Genomic DNA, 20,251 nt, shown 5'->3' with positions numbered 1-20,251 from the left:
AAATGAGTAGATCCCTGTAAAGCCTTCAGATGACAATGACGGAAGAGATGTCATTAAATTCAGGGAGTCCCTTTCTGTTGTTACTTCTTAATCCTCAGAATGGAGCCAGGGTCTGTGAGTGACCGTGATGGAAGAGATGTCATTAAATTCAGGGAGTCCCTTTCTGTTGTTACTTCTTAATCCTCAGAATGGAGCCAGGGTCTGTGAGTGACCGTGATGGGGGCTGGCGGTACTTTATGAAGAGGAGCCAAAAGTGATTTGTTGAAATCCACTTCTGCTGAAAAATGGGGCTCCCACCCTCTGTGTGGATGGCACCAATGACAGGCTGTTGGTTTTGTCCACGCTGAGAGGTTGCTCTAGTATGGAACTCAGGCCTTAGTCGTTCATACCAAGGAGCAAATTAAAGCCATAACCTGCCAGTGTTGCTTAGAGTCCTTTAGATCTGTACCCAACATCAACAAGGAAAGCACAAATAGATGTTGACTGAGCCCTGGACTTCTTGGAGTGCAAGTGTGAGTTATGTTGAGTCCTTAACTCTCCAGAATGACCCCTTCTCCTCTCCACTCCCCTCCCCTCCCCTCCCCTCCTCTCCTCCCCTCTCCTGATCTTTGTGACTCTTGTGATTCAGACTCTTTTTGACTTCGTAAATCAAGACATTGTCATTGTTTCATTATTTTAACATTCATATGGCAATTCTTTGGCTTGCAGAAAGCAAGGTTAAACACCCCCCCCCCCCCCCCGTGGCATAGACCACTTGGAAGGCTAAGGCAAAAGAACCCTAAACTCAAGGCCAGTCTAGATTATATACAGAGTGAGTTCAAGGCTAGGCCAGGTAGCTTTGTGATATGTTTTTTTTTTTTCAAAATAAGAACAAAGGGCTGGGATGTAGCTCAGTGGTAAAGAGCTTATGAAGCACACTGGAGACCCTAAATTTCATCCTCAGAACTAAGGAGAAGGAGAAAGAAACATTAGCAAGTAGAAATGTAGAATTCTTTTTTGTTGTTGTTGTTTTTGTTTTTGTTTTTTTGAGACAGGGTTTCTCTATGTAGCCCTGGCTGTCCTGAAACTCACTCTGTAGACCAGGCTGGCCTTGAACTCAGAAATCCACCTGCTTCTGCCTCCCAAGTGCTAGAATTAAAGGCATGTGCCACCACTGCCCGTTGAAAATGTAGAATTTTTTTCCATTTTTTATTAGGTATTTAGCTCATTTACATTTTCAATGCTATACCAAAAGTCCCCCATACCCACCCACCCCCACTCCCCTACCCACCCACTCCCCCTTTTTGGCCCTGGCGGTTCCCCTGTACTGGGACATATAGAGTTTGCAAGTCCAATGGGTCTCTCTTTCAAGTGATGGCCTATTAGGCCATCTTTTGATACATATGCAGCTAGAGACAAGAGCTCCGGGGTACTGCTTAGTTCATATTGTTGTTCCACCTATAGGGTTGCAGTTACCTTTAGTTCCTTGGGTGCTTTCTCTAGCTCCTCCATTGGGGGCCCTGTGATCCATTCAATAGCTGACTGTGAGCATCCACTTCTGTGTTTGCTAGGCCCCGGCCTAGTCTCACAAGAGACAGCTATATCTGGGGCCTTTCAGCAAAATCTTGTTAGTGTATGCAATGGTGTCAGTGTTTGGAAGCTGATCATGGGATGGATCTCTGGATATGGCAATCACTAGATGGTCCATCCTTTCGTCACACTTCCAAATTTTGTCTCTGTAACTCCTTCCATGGGTGTTTTGTTTCCTATTCTAAGAAGGGGCAGTGTCCACACTTTGGTCTTCGTTCTCTTGAGTTTAATGTGTTTAGCAAATTGTATCTTATATCTTGGGTATCCTAAGTTTCTGGGCTAATATCCACTTATCAGTGAGTACATTTTGTGCGAGTTCCTTTGTGATTGGGTTACCTCACTCAGGATGATGCCCTCGAGGTTCATCCATTTGCCTAGGAATTTCATAAATTCATTCTTTTTAATAGCTGAGTAGTACTCCATTGTGTAAATGTACCACATTTTCTGTATCCATTCCTCTGTTGAGGGGCATCTGGGTTCTTTCCAGCTCCTGGCTATTATAAATAAGGCTGCTATGAACATAGTAGAGCATGTGTCCTTCTTACCAGTTGGGATATCTTCTGGATATATGCCCAGGAGAGGTATTGCTGGATCCTCCGGTAGTACTATGTCCGATTTTCTGAGGAACTGCCAGACTGATTTCCAGAGTGGTTGTACAAGCTTGTAATCCCACCAACAATGGAGGAGCATTCCTCTTTCTCCACATCTTCACCAGCATCTGCTGTCACCTGAATTTTTCATCTTAGCCATTCTGACTGGTGTGAGGTGGAATCTCAGGGTTGTTTTGATTTGCATTTCCCTGATGATTAAGGATGTTGAACATTTTTTCAGGTGCTTCTCTGCCATTCGGTATTCCTCGGGTGAGAATTCTTTGTTCAGTTCTGAGCCCCATTTTTAATGGGGTTATTTGATTTTCTGGAGTCCACCTTCTTGAGTTCTTTATATATATTGGATATTAGTCCCCTATCCGATTTGGGATAGGTAAAGATCCTTTCCCAATCTGTTGGTGGTCTTTTTGTCTTATTGACGGTGTCTTTTGCCTTGCAGAAGCTTTGCAATTTTATGAGGTTCCATTTATCGATTCTCGATCTTACAGCACAAGCCATTGCTGTTCTATTCAGGAATTTTTCCCCTGTACCCATATCTTCGAGGCTTTCCCCTACTTTCTCCTCTATAAATTTCAGTGTCTCTGGTTTTACGTGGAGTTCCTTAATCCACTTAGATTTGACCTTAGTACAAGGAGATAGGAATGGATCAATTCGCATTCTTCTACATGATAACCACCAGTTGTGCCAGCACCCTTTGTTGAAAATGCTGTCTTTTTTCCACTGGATGGTTTTAGCTCCCTTGTCGAAGATCAAGTGACCATAGGTGTGTGGGTTCATCTCTGGGTCTTCAATTCTGTTCCATTGGTCTACTTGTCTGTCACTATACCAGTACCATGCAGTTTTTTATCACAATTGCTCTCTGTAGTACAGCTTTAGGTCGGGCATGGTGATTCCACCAGAGGTTCTTTTATCATTGAGAAGAGTTTTTGCTATCCTAGGTGTTTTGTTATTCCAGATGAATCTGCCGATTGCCCTTTCTAATTCGTTGAAGAATTGAGTTGGAATTTTGATGGGGATTGCATTGAATCTGTAGATTGCTTTTGGCAAGATAGCCATTTTTACTATATTGATCCTGCCAATCTATGAGCATGGGAGATCTTTCCATCTTCTGAGATCTTCTTTAATTTCTTTCTTCAGAGACATGAAGTTCTTGTCATACAGATCTTTCACTTCCTTAGTTAGAGTCACGCCAAGATATTTTATATTATTTATGGCTATTGAGAAGGGTGTTGTTTCCCTAATTTCTTTCTCAGCCTGTTTGTCCTTTGTGTACAGAAAGGCCATTGACTTGTTTGAGTTAATTTTACATCCAGCTACTTCACTGAAGCTGTTTATCAGGCTTAGGAGTTCTCTGGTGGAATTTTTAGGGTCACTTATATATACTATCATATCATCTGCAAAAAGTGATATTTTGACTTCTTCCTTTCCAATTTGTATCCCCTTGATCTCCTTTTGTTGTTTAATTGCTCTGGCTAGGACTTCAAGTACAATGTTGAATAGGTAGGGAGAGAGTGGACAGCCTTGTCTAGTCCCTGATTTTAGTGGGATTGCTTCAAGCTTCTCACCATTTACTTTGATGCTGGCTACTGGTTTGCTGTAGATTGCTTTTATCATGTTTAGGTATGGGCCTTGAATTCCTGATCTTTCCAAGACTTTTATCATGAGTGGGTGTTGGATCTTATCAAATGCTTTTTCCACATCTAATGAGATGATCGTGTGGTTTTTGTCTTTGAGTTTTTTATGTAATGGATTACATTGATGGAGTTTCGTATATTAAACCATCCCTGCATCCCTGGGATGAAACCTACTTGGTCAGGATGGATGATTGTTTTGATGTGTTCTTGGATTCGGTTAGCAAGAACTTTATTGAGGATTTTTGCATCAATATTCATAAGGGATATTGGTCTGAAGTTCTCTATCTTTGTGGGGTCTTTTTGTGGTTTAGGTATCAGAGTAATTGTGGCTTCATAGAATGAGTTGGATAGAGTACCTTCTGTTTCTATTTTGTGGAATAGTTTGTGAAGAACTGGGATTAGATCTTCTTTGAAGGTCTCATAGAACTCTACACTAAACCCATCTGGTCCTAGGCTTTTTTTGGTTGGGAGACTATTAATGACTGCTTCTATTTCTTTGGGGGATATAGGGCTGTTTAGATCATTAACCTGATCTTGATTCAACTTTGGTACCTGGTATCTGTCTAGAAACTTCTCCATTTCATCCAGGTTCTCCAATTTTGTTGAGTATAGCCTTTTGTAGAAGGATCTGATGGTGTTTTGGATTTCTTCAGGATCTGTTGTTATGTCTCCCTTTTCATTTCTGATTTTGTTAATTAGAATACTTTCCCTGTGCCCTCTAGTGAGTCTGGCTAAGGGTTTATCTATCTTGTTGATTTTCTCAAAGAACCAGCTCCTCGATTGGTTGATTCTCTGAATAGTTCTTCTTGTTTCCACTTGGTTGATTTCGCCCCTGAGTTTGATTATTTCCTGCCGTCTACTCCTCTTGGGTGAATTTGCTTCCTTTTGTTCTAGAGCTTTAAGGTGTGTTGTCAAGCTGCTAATGTGTGCTCTCTCTAGTTTCTTTTTGGAGGCACTCAGAGCTATGAGTTTTCCTCTTAGAAATGCTTTCATTGTGTCCCATAAGTTTGGGTATGTTGTGGCTTCATTTTCATTGAACTCTAAGAAGTCCTTAATTTCTTTATTTATTCCTTTCTTGACCAAGGTATCATTAAGAAGAGTGTTGTTCAGTTTCCATGTGAATGTTGGCTTTCTATTATTTATGTTGCTATTGAAGATGAGCCTTAGTCCATGGTGATCTGATAGGATGCATGGGACAATTTCAATATTTTTGTATCTGTTGAGTCCTGTTTTGTGACCTATTATGTGGTCAATTTTGGAGAAGGTACCATGAGGTGCTGAGAAGAAGGTATATCCTTTTGTTTTAGGATAAAATGTTCTGTAGATATCTGTCAGATCCATTTGTCACATAACTTCTGTTAGTTTCACTGTGTCCCTGTTTAGTTTCTGTTTCCATGATCTGTCCATTGGTGAAAGTGGTGTGTTGAAGTCTCCCACTATTATTGTGTGAGGTGCAATGTGTGCTTTGAGATTTACTAAAGTTTCTTTAATGAATGTGGCTGCCCTTGTATTTGGAGCATAGACATTCAGAATTGATCGTTCCTCTTGGAGGATTTTACCTTTGATGAGAACGAAGTGCCCCTCCTTGTCTTTTTTGATGACTTTGGGTTGGAAGTCAGTCTTATCAGATATTAGGATGGCTACTCCGGCTTGTTTCTTCATACCGTTTGCTTGGAAAATTGTTTTCCAGCCTTTCATTCTGAGGTAGTGTCTATCTTTTTCCCTGAGATGAGTTTCCTGTAAGCAGCAAAATGTTGGGTCTTGTTTGTGTAGCCAGTTTTTTAGCCTATGTCTTTTTATTGGGGAGTTGAGACCATTGATATTAAGAGATATTAAGGAAAAGTAATTGTTGGTTCCTGTTATTTTTGTTGTTAAAGTTGGCATTCTGTTCTTGTGGCTGTCTTCTTTTAGGTTTGTTGAGGGATTACCTTCTTGTTTTTTCTAGGGCGAGGTTCCCGTCCTTGTATTGTTTTTTTTCTGTTATTATCCTTTGAAGGGCTGGATTCGTGGAAAGGTAATGTGTGAATTTGGTTTTGTCGTGGAATACTTTGGTTTCTCCATCTATGGTAATTGAGAGTTTGGCTGGGTATAGTAGCCTTGGCTGGAATTTGTGTTCTCTTAGTGTCTGTATAACATCTGTCCAGGCTCTTCTGGCTTTCATAGTCTCTGGTGAAAAATCTGGTGTAATTCTGATTGGCTTGCCTTTATAAGTTACTTGACCTTTTTCCCTTACTGCTTTTAGTATTCTATCTTTATTTAGTGCATTTGTTGTTCTGATTATTATGTGTCAGGAGGAATTTCTTTTCTGGTCCAGTCTATTTGGAGTTCTGTAGGCTTCTTGTATGTTCATGGGCATCTCTTTCTTTAGATTTGGGAAGTTTTCTTCTATAATTTTGTTGAAGATATTTGCTGGTCCTTTGAGTTGAAAATCTTCATTCTCATCCACTCCTATTATCCGTAGGTTTGGTCTTCTCACTGTGTCCTGGATTTCCAGGATGTTTTGAGTTAGGATCTTTTTTGCATTTTCCATTTTCTTTGATTGTTGTGCCAATGTTCTCTATGGAATCTTCTGCACCTGAGATTCTCTCTTCCATCTCTTGTATTCTGTTGCTGATGCTCACATCTATTGTTCCAGATTTCTTTCCTAGGGTTTCTATCTCCAGCGTTGCCTCACTTTGAGTTTTCTTTATTGTGTCTACTTCCCTTTTTAGGTCTAGTATGGTTTTGTTCATTTCCATCACCTGTTTGGATGTGTTTTCCTGTTTTTCTGTAAGAACTTCTACCTGTTTGGTTGTGTTTTCCTGTTTTTCTTTAAGGACTTGTAACTCTTTAGCAGTGTTCTCCTGTATTTCTTTAAGTGAGTTATTAAAGTCCTTCTTGATGTCCTCTACCATCATCATGAGATATGCTTTTAAATCCGGGTCTAGCTTTTCGGGTGTGTTGGGGTGCCCTGGACTGGGCGAAGTGGGAGTGCTGGGTTCTGATGATGGTGAGTGGTCTTGGTTCCTGTTAGTAAGATTCCTACATTTACCTTTCGCCATCTGGTAATCTCTGGAGTTAGTTGTTATAGTTGACTCTGTTTAGAGATTGTTCTTCTGGTGATTCTGTTACCGTCTATCAGCAGACCTGGGAGAGAGGCTCTCTCCTCTGAGTTTCAGTGCTCAGAGCACTCTCTGCTGGCAAGCTCTCCTCTTACAGGGAAGGTGCACAGATATCTTGCGTTTGGACCTCCTCCTGGCCGAAGAAGAAGGCCCAAAACAGGACCTTTCCCAGAAGCTGTGTTGCTTTGGCAGGTCCCAGAAGCTGTCAGCTTCTGTGGTGCACACTCTCACCTGTGCAGACTAAGTTCCTAAGTTCGGTGGAGACCCGGAACCAAGATGGTGTCTGCTGCTCCTGAGGCAGAGGGCTTCTGAGCCAGGCGGACACCTGTCCTCTGGTCAGGAGGGTGGCCGGCTGTCTGCGGCCCGAAAAGGTTGCTCGAAAATGTAGAATTCTTAAGCTATATAGCATTCTTAAGTTCTTTTGTTGCTTGGTAGACAGATCTCACGATGGTATCCTGGCTGACCTCTTCCTCCTGAGTGCCTGGATTAAAGTCATGTGCCACAGTGCCCAGCTGCCACAGTGCCCAGCTGTCCCTAAATTCTTAAAGGAATCATCACTACACCCATTGTAAAATTGAGTAAAGCTTTTTTAATTCTTTGACAATCTCATATATAATATATAATTTTTTTTACCTCCATTACTCTCTCTCTCATCTCCTTCCCCTTGACCTTTGAGAATCCTCATCCTAACAGTCCCTTTTCCTACTGTGATATCTTTTGTGTCACCCACTCAGTTTAGTTGTGGTTGACGAATGAGCACTGTTACAGAACATGGGCAACCTATCAATGTCTGCAGCACTGGAGAAATGACTGCTCCATCTCTAGGAGCCATTAGCTGCTCCTATTCCTTTCGTGAGGGGTGGGGCCTCATGAGTCTTCTCCCGTGAGTGATGAGATGGTGGCCTGTGAGGATCACCACAGCTGCAGTGAGCTCATGTGTGCAGCAGCCATGTCAGGTTCACTGCTCACCCTTGGGCTCCTGCATTCCTTTTGCCCCCTCTTTTGTGATGTTACGAGTCTGCATTCACCACTGCCCAAGATATGGCAAAGCCTTTTATTATTGCATGTTCTTTCTTTAAAGTGTGAAGGAATCATACTATGAGAACTCTAAGGAGACTCCGAGTGAATGAACAGTTAGCAAGGGTTAGACCCCAAATTGAATATTTGGAATTGAAATTTTGGAGGTCGGTGTCTTAGGGTTTTATTGCTGCCATGAAAACACCAGGTCAAAAACCAAGTTGGGGAGGGAAGGGTTTATTTGGTTTTGTTTATATATATATATATATATATATATATATATATATATATATATATATAGAGAGAGAGAGAGAGCTGTCGTCAGACCCTCCAGAAGAGGGCATCAGATTTCGTTATGGATGGTTGTGAGCCACCATGTGGTTGCTGGGATCCGAACTCAGGACCTTTGGAAGAGCAGTCGGCGCTCTTAACCACTGAGCCATCTCGCCAGCCCCGGTTTATTTGGTTTATACTTCCAGATCACAATCCATCATTGGAGGAAGTCAGGACAGGAACTCAAGCAGGGCTGGAACCTGGAGGCAGGAGCTGATGCAGAGGCTGTGGAGGGGTGCTGCTTACTAGCTTGCTCCTCATGGCTTGCTCAACCTGCTTTCTTATAGACTGCAGAACCACCAGCCCAGGGATGGTCCCACCTTCAATGGGCTGGTTGACCCCCCCTCCCTCATTGATCACTAATTGAGAAAATGCCTTACAGCTGGATCCTATGGAGGCATTTCCTCAACTGAGGCTCCTTTCTCTCTGATGACTCTAGCTTGTGTCAAACTGATGCACAAGGCAGCCAGTACAGTTGGGATATTGATTATTCAACAGTATGAAAATTTTAAATTTTAATTCTGAGACTTTTGCCTAGGAAAATTGATGAATTGTGATATTATCAGCCAAGGAGCATATAAGAAGCCCATGGTGTTTAGCCAAGACTGTCAGAGACAAGGAAGGCTCTGTCAGTTTTCTCCTGGTTACACCAGTGCTGTTATTAAGATTGACAGGCTGAAGTGGAAGGATACCTTGCTGCTTGCCTTTCTATCCTGGAGAAAGAGAGTGGGGAGGACAGTGGTCATGCTTGCTGGGTAACTGGGTGTTTGGGGCTGATGCTAACAAGCAGGCTGCTTGAAACGGGGATGAAACTGAAAAGTGGGCTTTGATTTACTGCTATCTTTGTATAGAATAGGATCTAGTCCAGTTTGTGGGAAAAAAAATCTGTACACACACTAAAGAGAGGGTTTAAAATAGTGGAGAACTAGGAGGGGAAAAGTGACACTGGGCAGAGATGCTCTTATCGAATACAGGCTGTTTCTCCTTGGGACCATCTGGATAGACAAGATGGCATCACACCCAGGTCCAGTCCAGAAACGCCACACCCTGGTGGTCAGCGTCATGTAGAATGATCCTGGAATCTCTGTGTATCTCTTTACTCTCACTCTGTGTGGGAGAAAGGACTAGAATAAGCCCCGTCTTTTTTTCTTTCTAAAACATATCTGTCAGCCTGATTTTTGTTGCTGTGACAGAGTACTTGAGACTGGTGCATTACCAGATAGATTTAGTTGGATATATGATTCTAGGGGCTGGATGTCCATGATGAGACAGGTGCACCAGGCAAGACCTTGTGGGGCATCATAATGGGTAATCAGGAGAAAGAAGCCCAGCAGGAAGAGAAGCCATGCTTCAGACCAACCCCGCTCCCATAAGTAATCCATCCCCAGAAAGCAGCATTCGCTCATTCAGGAGGGTGGCAGCTCATGGACGAATCATCTCTCAAAGGTCACACTCTCAGTGCTGTTACACTGAATACTAATGTCATGGCTATTGGGCAGCACCAAACGTAATACGCTGCTCCTTGGCAAAGGAGTATATTGTCACCTAAAACCAGGTTCCCTTGCTCTAACAGCAGTCGGGGAGGGTTAGGGAGCTAGTTCATTTGCTGATGTGTCTGTCGTGCAAACCTAAGGCCCTGAGTTGGGTTTCCCGGCACTTACACTTACGTAGGTGCTGGGCAGGGTGAGGCTTGCCCATAACCCCAGGGTGTGTGGTGGAGTTAAGGAGACCTGGAATTCATTGGCCAACTAGCCTAGCCAAGTTAATGACCTGCAGGCTCAGTGAAAGACATTGTCTAAAAAAAAAAAAAAAAGGCAGAACACAAAATTGGGAGGAGTTGGGAAGAAAGGCAAGTCAAATACGTAGTGTGCATGTATTAAATTCCCAATTACTAAAAACATATAAAAATGAGGAGAAATAATTGAGGACATCTGATACGGACATTTAGCCTCCACATCACATGTGTCCACACAAACACACAGGTACACCACATACACACAGACACATGGGCAGTTGAGGTGGCTGATATATATTTCATAACACACAGGCATTTGATGCAATTGATATGTATTTTATAACAATGACAACTACAACATATATACATACAGGGTGTTGGGTGATTGACATGTGTTTTATAACAACACAGAGAGAGAGCGAGGGAGAGAGAGAGAAGCAATCTCAACATAAAATACAACTGAGATATATTTCATAGCAATGTAAGGTTCTTTTCCCTATACATAAATCTTGAGGATTTTTTAATAAACAATTGTTCAGTGTTTTTCTCTTAGTAAAGTCTTTTTGCATTTCTCTTGGAGTTTTCTTTGCATCTAATTTTAATATCACATATACATGGGTTTATGTACATTTTCTCACGCTCTAGATTGTACTCCGGTGTCTGTGTGTCACTAGCGAGGCTTTAAGTACCTTGAAGTTAGAGGCAGGTCCATCTTACTTCCCTGAACGGTGCCTGGTGTAATGTATAAAGGGTGCGAGTAGAGAGTGTTCTGTGCATGTTAAGCAGTGTAAAGCCTACCTCCAGACCCTTAAGATTGGTGTGGTGCCTCCAGTAGCAAGTTTCTGTATCCTTTTTCCTCTGGGGTATGAGCAGCAGCCTGGTGTGTTCAGGGTGACCAGACATGCACTGTGTTTGATTGCTTGTTGATAACTAGTGGTGACAAGTGCCGTCAGACTGTGTGGCTGCTGTTGTTCCAAGGTCGTATCTTTCCCTCGGTTGAACATAAGTGGATTTTGCATCTGAGGACGCTGGCTTGTGAAGCCTGGTAGGCTGTGTTTATTATTTATGTTCTTGAGCGTTTATCATTGTCTGACCTCTGTCACCTCTGCCTCCCATTTGGATAAAATGAGATTTGTGCCTGGCAAGTTCTGGATGGATGCTTAGCATATCAGATGTGCAGGGAATTGATTGAATAGCCTTTGATTGAGTCTTGCTTTTCTTTGCTTTGTGCAGAATTATAATTTCTATCTCATCTCAGGACATCATTGTGCTTTTTTACATAAAAATTTAATCATTTTCATGGGTAGAGGTTAAATTGTACAGATTATCATTAAAGTGCTTTGTTTGATACGCCAAGAGCTCCTTCCTATCCTGTTGAGATAAAAGCGTCCTCTCTGGGTTCTTTTCATGGCCTTTCCAGGGTTGAAAAACAGAAACAGTTTTTCTGTTCTTCTGGCGTCAGAAAACCAGAAAATAACACAGTTTACACACACATCATGGTATATCATCAATATAGACCACTTTCATGTTCTTGCCTACCAGCCAAAAATAAACATCAGAACGCAGTTTATTACCCCAAATGCCTTGAACTGAAGAGCCTATAAAATTTGATACTTTGTAATCATTTTAGAAGATAAAGTTTAGAAGTTGCTCTCATTGGGTCCTTCCTGGTTTTAGTCTCTCTTCCCATCCCCCTATTCTTCCTTTGGCATTCTCTGTGTCTGTGTGTCCATGAGCTCATGTGTGTGTGTCCATGTGTGTGTTCATGTGTCCATGTGTCCATGTCCGTGTCCGTGTCCGTGTCCGTGTCCGTGTGTGTGTGTGTGTGTGTGTGTGTGTGTGTGATATGCAACGGCTAAAATTAAAATCCAGTATTTGGAGTGCTTTGACCTCTGGCAAAGATGAGGAGAACTTCTAAAGACCTGGACCTATCTGCCTCCAGTTCTTTCTCTTATGGGCTTTCATGGATGGGCAACCAGCCATCAGTGACATCTTCAGCCCAGCTTGGTGACACCTAGAAAGAAGAGAGCCACTGACCTGCAGAACTCTGAGATAATAAATGGATGCTGTTTTAGGTCTCACTTTTTTTTTTTTTTTTTGGTGACAATTTGTTATATAGAAATAGAAGCCCAAGCAACTGTTGTGTTTCTTTAGCTTTCCTTCTGAAAAAAAAGGCATACTTACATTCTTAAAAATTATTTATTAACCCCCCCATGTGTGCACTTGCAAGCATGAGTATGATATTGTGTGTGAGGGTGGTCATGTGCCATGTTGCATGCATCAAACTTAGCCTTGCACAGCGACTGCTGTTCCCCTTTGAGCCACCTCCTCAGCCAAAGGAAAGAAATAGACCATCCCCTGTACGTTTCCATCTCGTGGGAAGGATCCCCAGCTTTAGATACAGAGGAGAATGAGCCTGGTTTGTGTCCTAGCACAGCTATAGGGGCTCATTTTGCTATACACGGTGAGCCAGAATTTCCCGGTGAACCAGTTTCAGCACCAAGACAGCCTCTTCCATCAGAACACCCCCTGCTTCCAAAACACCTCGTCTGCTTTAAAGGTGACCCTAGGCTTGGCTGCGCGTCTGCAAGGCAGACAGGGAACACTGTTTTAGGTTGGTGCGCTTGAGTCTTTGGTTACTTTGTAACGTCTTTGTAATGTAGCATCTCACTGCCTAGGGAGACAATGGCAAATGCAGTAGAAGAATTGAGTCTGGTGTGGCAGTGATGTGATTAACTGGGACACTCGGTATGAAAGCTTATCATATATAATGTGAAGTAGAAGGTCAGAGGATTGAATAACATATCAGAACCACTGTTTATAATAATGGTTCACCCAAGGCAAGGGGAGGAAACACTGGTAGGTTCTCTGAGAATTTTCTTATAGCCCCTGAATCTCTCGTGTGTGTGTGTGTGTGTGTGTGTGTGTGTGTGTGTGTGTGTGTGTGTTTGGTCCTCCATTTTGTCTAGGCTAAATGATAGAGAGGATTCACTTCTTTACCCCATGTGCCTTCCGTGGAACCTTTCTGCCTTTGGGGGCTGCTGTGGTTTCTCCTTTCTCCTCTTGCAGATGGAGAGCTGAGGCTTGCTTCTGTTGGCGATTTTTGTTTCACAGGAAAAAAGGAAAGACCTTCTGCAGAGCCAAGAATTCTTCTATTCTGGTCGCAATCCTATTCATTAAAGATTAATTTGAATTAATAAGCTAATACCTTAGATGGGCTAAAGCCAGTTCCCCAGAGTGAGCTGCGCACCTTAATAGCAATCGTGTGTTGCATAGCTGAGGGTTAGCCGAAGACCTTATGTGAGTTACTCTGTTTACCCTCCCCCCCCCACACACACACACAGGAATGCTGGGGGATATTCAGAGCCTTTCAGTTCTTTGTCTCCTATTGCATGAGAATGGCAGGGAGATCCAGGAAGAAACCCCTGTGATTCTGCTCCAGGGTTCAGGTCCTCCGCTGAGCTGAACTCCCCTCATGGATCCTGAATGACAATCTGAGTTAAATTGATTGCTTTCTTCCTAATACCTAGTAGCAACTGTTACAGGGCATGGAGCAGCTAATGAAGAGGTAGCCACTGCCTTCCAAGTGATGCAACTCATTCCTAAATGTCTGGCTGTTACCCACCTGACAGTGACTGCAGTCCAGCTAAGAAGCGTTCCCTGGCCTGTCTCTCCAGGTCCCCGTTCCCTACCCCCACTCCCCCACCCCATCCCCCGGGCAGCAACTGCTTTCCTCTCTTCAACATTCTAGCCACAGAGCACTCCTTAGCGTGTTTGTGGCTATGACGCAGTGCATGGTGAAGTGTTTACGTGCCAACAACTATTGAGAATACCATTTGAGTAATACTTGAGAAATGTTCTCGATGCGAGGCCGACGAAAAGCATCTAACCATTACGATTTCCCTCTCTGTCTCGCAGTATTGGCTGGATCCCGCAAAAACCCTTGCAGAACACAAGGAGCTGATCAACAGTAGGTATTTGATTTTAATTCTGTGAGCGGGTGGCGTGGCCATGGTGACATGTCTGTGATTAGTGCTGGTGAGGGTACAGCGGGGACCAGAGAGCAGCACTGGGCTGTGTGGTGTAGGTTCTCTCCAGACTAGGGTGGGCTTAATTGAATCAGACACTCAGCCAGTCTCATTGCTGTAGGGAAGAAGTCCTCGAGATGCAGCCTCCCTTGGTTTTCATCTGCGACTTTCTGTATGTTTGTCTTTAAAACCTGCCCTTTAAAAGGGAGAAAGGCAGAGAGGAAAGCGTTTGTTCCTGGGTCGTGGAGTGTTTACCTATAAAGTTTCTGTGACTTCAGACAAATCGTTCCTTGTCAGGAGTTACCTTTTGGAATGATCAATACGAATTAATTGGGGGAAGTTGTTGTAATTAAGTACATATTTTTTAATCTTAATACCTATACCCAAGGTTTTATTCATAAACACATGCACAAACTTAAGTATGCAAAAGAATAATCCTTTAACAAAAATTTTTTTGTGGTAAAATTAGGGAAGTTAACAATTTGAAACATTTCATGTGTAATTCACCAACATTACATAATTCACATTGTTGTAGCTGCTATCATCCCCATCATTTTCCTTATCCCAGACAGAACTCTAAGGCTAACCAACCATTGTGTTTACATTGTGACTGACTGCCAATCAGAACCTGGTGGGCCCCTCGGCCTTTGTGGCCTTTGTCTCCTTAGCCTGTGGGCCCTTTGTCTGTGGTGCTGTCGGTCACGTGAGCTTCCATGGATCCCAGCACAGGAATGCGACCACACCCCAGGAAGGAACTAGAAACCCGGAACTGCAGGACCCTCAGGAGCAATAACAGATTCTCTGAACAGCAGCATCGTTGTTACATTCCTGGCTATCTACCTCTCTGGTGGAAATCCACGATATTTACAAATTATGGCTCTGGCCCATTTGAACCAATTATAAACCATAATCATCAGAGACTTAGAAAAATTTCAGGAGTAGTTATCTTAAAATAAATCTGTAGGCTTCTCATCTAAGGAAAAACTGAGGTAATAAATGTAAACATCTTAATGGAACACAGTGGTTCATGCCCAGGACTATAGAGGCGGAGGCATGGGGGTTGCCACAAATTGAGGCCAGCTTGTGCTTCATAGTGGTTCCAGGTCAGCTTGGGCTACATAGTAAGTTCTTGTTTCACAAAGAAGCAGGCAGACATGGGTGGTGGTGGTGGTGGTGTAAGTTTCGGAGTGTGTGTGTGTGTGTGTGTGTGTGGGGGGGGGTTGTTAGAGAGAGGTCTCAGTGATTAGAGCACTGGCTGCTCTTCCAGAGCACCTAAGTTTGATTCCCAGTAGCTACATGATAGCTCATAACCTGTACCACCCCAGTTCCATCAGCTCCAAGGTTGTCTTCTACCAAGTGCTTCAGATAGTTGCCTCCAAAGGTCTATTTTCCTAGACAGGGCACACACAGTACCATATATGAGGCATGGGTAGACTTGATGCTCACCCCTGTGGTTTCAGGCAGCTGTTTCACTCGGCAGAGCCTCACCTGTTTGTGGTAGTTTCCAGGCCAGGGCTGAGAATGAAATATTCATGAACTTCTGTTGTTGTTTGAGACAGGCTCTCACTGTGTATCCCTGGCTGACTTGGAACTCACTGGGTACCAGACTGGTCTTGAACTCGCAGAGATCCACCCATCTCTGCCTCCTGAGTGCTGATCTTAAAGGCCTGTGCCGACACTGGGCAGTACGAAGTGTCACAGAGCCCTCCGTATGCCAGTGGAAAAGGCCAGAGCCCTCAAAGAAAATTAACTCGAGCTGAGGGTTTTTCATTGTGCATTTTTCCAGTTTCTGCTTAGCTGCTCATGACTGGACACAGATGAGATGTCTGTGCCGGGTGAATAGGGTCATCTGTCATGTTCCACAGAATGAAAGTAGCTCTGGAGTCTATAGAATGTCTCTTCTCTTTATCCACCTCTCAGTGGCATGCGAGCCTCCCTGCCCCCCTGGGCGCCAAGACCAGCCGCCTGGCCTGCGGGCACAGGCACACCCATCTGCTCAGCCCGACTGACACAGACCATCAGCCATCCCTGGACTTCCTGGCTCTTCTAAATATTTAATAGTCTCACCTCCCTCATGTCTGTGTTCAGGGGGAGTAGCGTATTTGTCAGGAATACAAGCGGGGATTGCATATACATAAAAACCGGATATACTGGAATACTGATAGGAAATTAGACTAAAAGCCTTACAATGTAAATTTTTAAAGAAAGCATTAAGTGTAACAAGTAACTCATGAAGGAAGGCAGAAATGAAGGGGGGATGGGCCTGCTCTTGAAGTCCTTCCTGTGTATTCAGTTAGTCTAGCTTTGAAAGAGAGTACAAAACACGTGTGAATATGTGATAATAGCCAATAGTGTGGTTCGTGTATTATAAATTAGTTTTATCTTTACTGCTTGTTCTATTTTTTCCCACATAGCTTGTAAGTTATGACTTCATTTATTTAACTAAAAATGAAAGGAGACTAGCGTTTCTTTGGATCTCTTATGTGCTTTCACTAGGCACGTGGCTCCTGCTTTCTGTGCGTGGGGCAGAGCCTTCGTTGAAACAATCGGTTGCAACACTGATGAACAACCAACTGGAACACCACGTCATCAAAAGTTCTTTCTGAAACAGAGGGTGTGTCAGTTGGCTGGTGGAGGCAGGAGGATTAGGACTTCACAGCAGCCTCAGCTGCGTGGGAGGGTTGAGGCCAGCATGAGCTGCAACGGGACCCTGTCTTAAATCAAAACCCAAACCAAAGTGTATTAGGGCTATTAATAAAAGCTTGAAAGTTCGTAGCTTGGAAAACAGTGCAGACCACATTCATTCACTCTGAGTAAGAAATATTTCTAGGAACAATGTACAACACTATAAGTCCCAGTACCCAAGGGACCCTCCTTATTTAAAAACAAACAAACAAACAAACAAACAAACAAACAAAAACCAGTGTGTTTATTTATATTTACCCATGAAGGTGCAATTTCAGGCTTTGTTTTTGAATTTTTAACTTTGTTTTTGTTGTCTTCTGTGTGTGGTAAATAAATGAGAAAAATCATTTTGCATATGTGAGACTATGTTTTTTGATTTAGAGTAGTTTGAGGGACTGGAGTCTTTTGCTTTAGAGTAGTTTGATGGCTCAGTGATTAATGGCACTGGCTGCTCTTAAAGAGGACCTGGGCTTTATTCCTGACACCCATACAGCGGTTCCCAAAGATCTATACATTCAGTTGCAGAAATCTGACTCCTTCTGACCTCTGAGGTAACAGACACACACTTGGTGTGCATATGTATATGCAGACTAACACTCATACACTTAAAATGAAGTAAATGAATCTAAACACAAAATTAAAATAGTTTAAGAATGCACCAGATAGCCAGGCAGTGGTGGCGCACACCTTTAATCCCAGCACTCGGGAGGCAGAGGCAGGCAGATTTCTGAGTTCGAGGCCAGCCTGGTCTACAGAGTGAGTTCCAGGACAGCCAGGGCTACACAGAGAAACCCTGTCTCAAAAACAAAAACAAAAACAAACAAACAAAAGAATACACCAGATATTGTGCTGCCTCATATCCTCTCTGATCGTTATTTTGCTTAAGAAATAGACATGATCTAGAAAGCTCTAGCTAACTGATTTGCAGAGTATTACTACTTCCTCTTTCCAGCCATTGACACAGTTAAGTCTTTCCTGTGTGTTTTTCCTGGAAAAACAACATATATTAGCTTTTCTTTCCCCTATGAGATGCCAGGGTTTTGTGCTCAGGACTGTAGACTGGCCACCCTCCCCACACCAGTATATATGGATGGATCTCTGTCCTCTGTCGGTTTGAGTGTGCGGGGGCTGGTTCCTTGTCCTCTGCCTGTGGCTCGCTGATGTGGACCCCTCTGTTACTCTGCACTCAGAAAAACTTTGGTTTTTATAGTTGAAGTGATAAGCGGATGGTTTTAAAAAATAATTTGTCAGTATGCTTTTTTTGATTATGAAAGAATCTTTCCTTCCTCCCACCTCCCTTCATTCATGAGTAACTCAAAATATAAGTTAATAAAAATTGTGTATAGACTGTCCGAGCAGATGTCATAACAGCTGCAGTGTGGTGTGTTTGACCGTAAGTGCTTTCTGTGTTTATGAGCCATATCTTACCTTTCCCACTTTGTGTAAATGTAATTATGGGTATGTGTGTGTGCCTATATGCAGAGACTAGAAGAGGGTGCTTTAGTCCCTTGAGATGTGGTCCTTTATGGGACCAGGAGCTGGATTGGCAGTCAGAAAACCCCCCCAGAACCTCCTGTCTTGGCCCCACACAGTGCTGGGGCTGCAGGCACAGTTGCAACTATATCCAGCTGTTTACACTGATGTTGGAATCTGAACTCAGATCCTCTTGTTTATGTAGCAATCACTCTTACCCACTGAGCCATTTCCCTAGCTTCTAAGTTTGTTTTTCTCCCAAATTTAAAATCATCGATAGTTTCTAAAAGTATATGTGAGCTAGGCATGGTGGCACATAAAGGTAGCTTAATCCCAGCAATGGGGGCACAGAGGATGGTGGATCTCTGTGAGTTCAAGGCCAGCCTGGTCTACACAGCAGGTTTCAGTCAGACTAGCCAGAACTACATAGAGATGCTGACTCAAACACACACACACACACACACACACACACACACACACACACACACACACACACACACGGGGGGGGGGGAGGGGGGAGGGAGAGAGAGAGAGAGAGAGTCAGTGTGTAGATAGTATACTAGTATACCTAGAGGTAAATTGTAATACTAATATTATTTAATATGAGAGTGTAAAGCTTAAAATGCAATTTGTATGTAAATGAACTGTCAACTGCATGAAATAGATGGTTTTCATATTTAATGCACTCTCCATATGTGAATATAATTAATTGTTACATATTACAATGCAATTTTGATTATAATATGAAGTATAATTAGTTTTTACTTTTTCTTTTAAAGCTGGACCTCCATATACTTTGTATTTTGGTATTAAATTCTATGCTGAAGATCCATGTAAACTCAAAGAAGAAATAACCAGGTATAGTATTGACTTTATCTTTGAATAATGCGCCGTATGAAAGGCTGTATTAAAAGTGGATTAAAGGTATTAAAAGTGAAACACTTGCATGTGTGTCGAGCCATGTCTTGCAATGCGTCTGCTGTGAGGATTAAATTTTAGCCTTGCACGAGGTAGCTCAGGGTCCATGATAGATGTGTTTGGAAAATGACAGGAACCTGGGTGACATGATGATAGATTTTGCATCTCTGTGACGGGATATTTTCTGTCATTGTTCCGCCTTCAGTCTTTGTGTTTGTGGAAGAACAGTCATTTGAACTGCAAACAGAGAGCGTTTTGATGCTAGTTTTGTGTTTATAAATATACATTAAGAAAGTCAGTTATTTTTCTTTAATTAGTTGTAGAGGAAATATCAGCTGTTTAAATATTTCATTTATCTCTGGAGGAAATGAAGAGATAATCACTTTCAGTATTAACAGGGGAAATAAAAGATCAGTATTATAATGTATTATTTTGTCTTTATTACCAAAAAAAAATATTTCAGTAAAGACAGATTTTCTCCTTGGCATTGGTTGGATAGATCACAGTCCACAGAAAGTACCTTAGCAGAGAAGGCTATCGGGTCCCTGAAAACCGCCAAAGCATCTGCCAGAACTCAGTGGTTAGTTTTCCAGTGAACTTTATTATGGACTGAAGTCAAGCTTCATACATTATGACAAAAACTAGAAATCAGATCAACAAAGGCAACCTGTGGGTTTCTCCCACTCTCTATCCCATCCTTTTATATGTGCATCTGCATATATGTGGGGTGTGCACATGCAGAGGGTCAGAGGTCAGGTATTTTTTGTAATCATTCTTCATTTTTTGCGACAAGGTCTTTTTTTTTGAACCTGAAACCAATTTATTTGGCTAGAGTGGCTGGGTATCAAGCCCCAGGGAAATGCTTGCCTTGTGAGCCAGGGGTGGGTCTGTAGACATGCACCACTGTGCCTGGCTTGTGATGTGGGTGCTAGGGATCCGAACTCATGGCCTCTTGCTTGCTCAGCAGGCCGTGCTCTCAGCTCCTTTTGCATTCTCGTTCTTTTCTGCTCAGACTTTCTTTCATCTTTATTTTGGACTCATTGTTGGGCTTTCCCATTCTCCTCTGATCTGCCACACGTAAGCCATGTCTCCAGAACCATGTGATGTCGGTCCCCATGTCACCTGCTTCTGAGCACTCTGAAAAGCCAGT

General features: G+C 42.8%; 1 protein-coding gene across 11 annotated transcripts in view; it reads left to right on the top strand.

Annotated features, from left to right (window-relative positions):
- The window catches only part of Epb41l4a (erythrocyte membrane protein band 4.1 like 4a), a 211,158-nt gene that overhangs the window by 102,093 nt on the left and 88,814 nt on the right, over positions 1 to 20,251 (top strand). For 7 of the 11 annotated variants that reach the window (XM_006525628.4, XM_006525627.4, NM_013512.2 and 4 more), the window contains 2 exons: positions 13,916 to 13,967; positions 18,963 to 19,041. In XM_006525628.4, coding sequence (XP_006525691.1) covers positions 13,916 to 13,967; positions 18,963 to 19,041 — 131 coding nt within the window. Of the gene's footprint in view, positions 1 to 13,118; positions 13,566 to 13,915; positions 13,972 to 18,962; positions 19,042 to 20,251 lie in introns of those variants that run through there. The other 4 variants (XM_030250328.1, XM_030250326.1, XM_006525631.4 and 1 more) reach the window with 3 other exon arrangements.

The sequence above is a fragment of the Mus musculus genome, chromosome 18, assembly GCF_000001635.26.
Source record: "Mus musculus strain C57BL/6J chromosome 18, GRCm38.p6 C57BL/6J".
In the NCBI taxonomy this organism is placed as follows: Eukaryota; Metazoa; Chordata; class Mammalia; order Rodentia; family Muridae; genus Mus; species Mus musculus.
The sequence above is the reverse complement of the archived record's forward strand: the minus strand, read 5'-3'. Positions and strand labels throughout refer to the sequence as shown.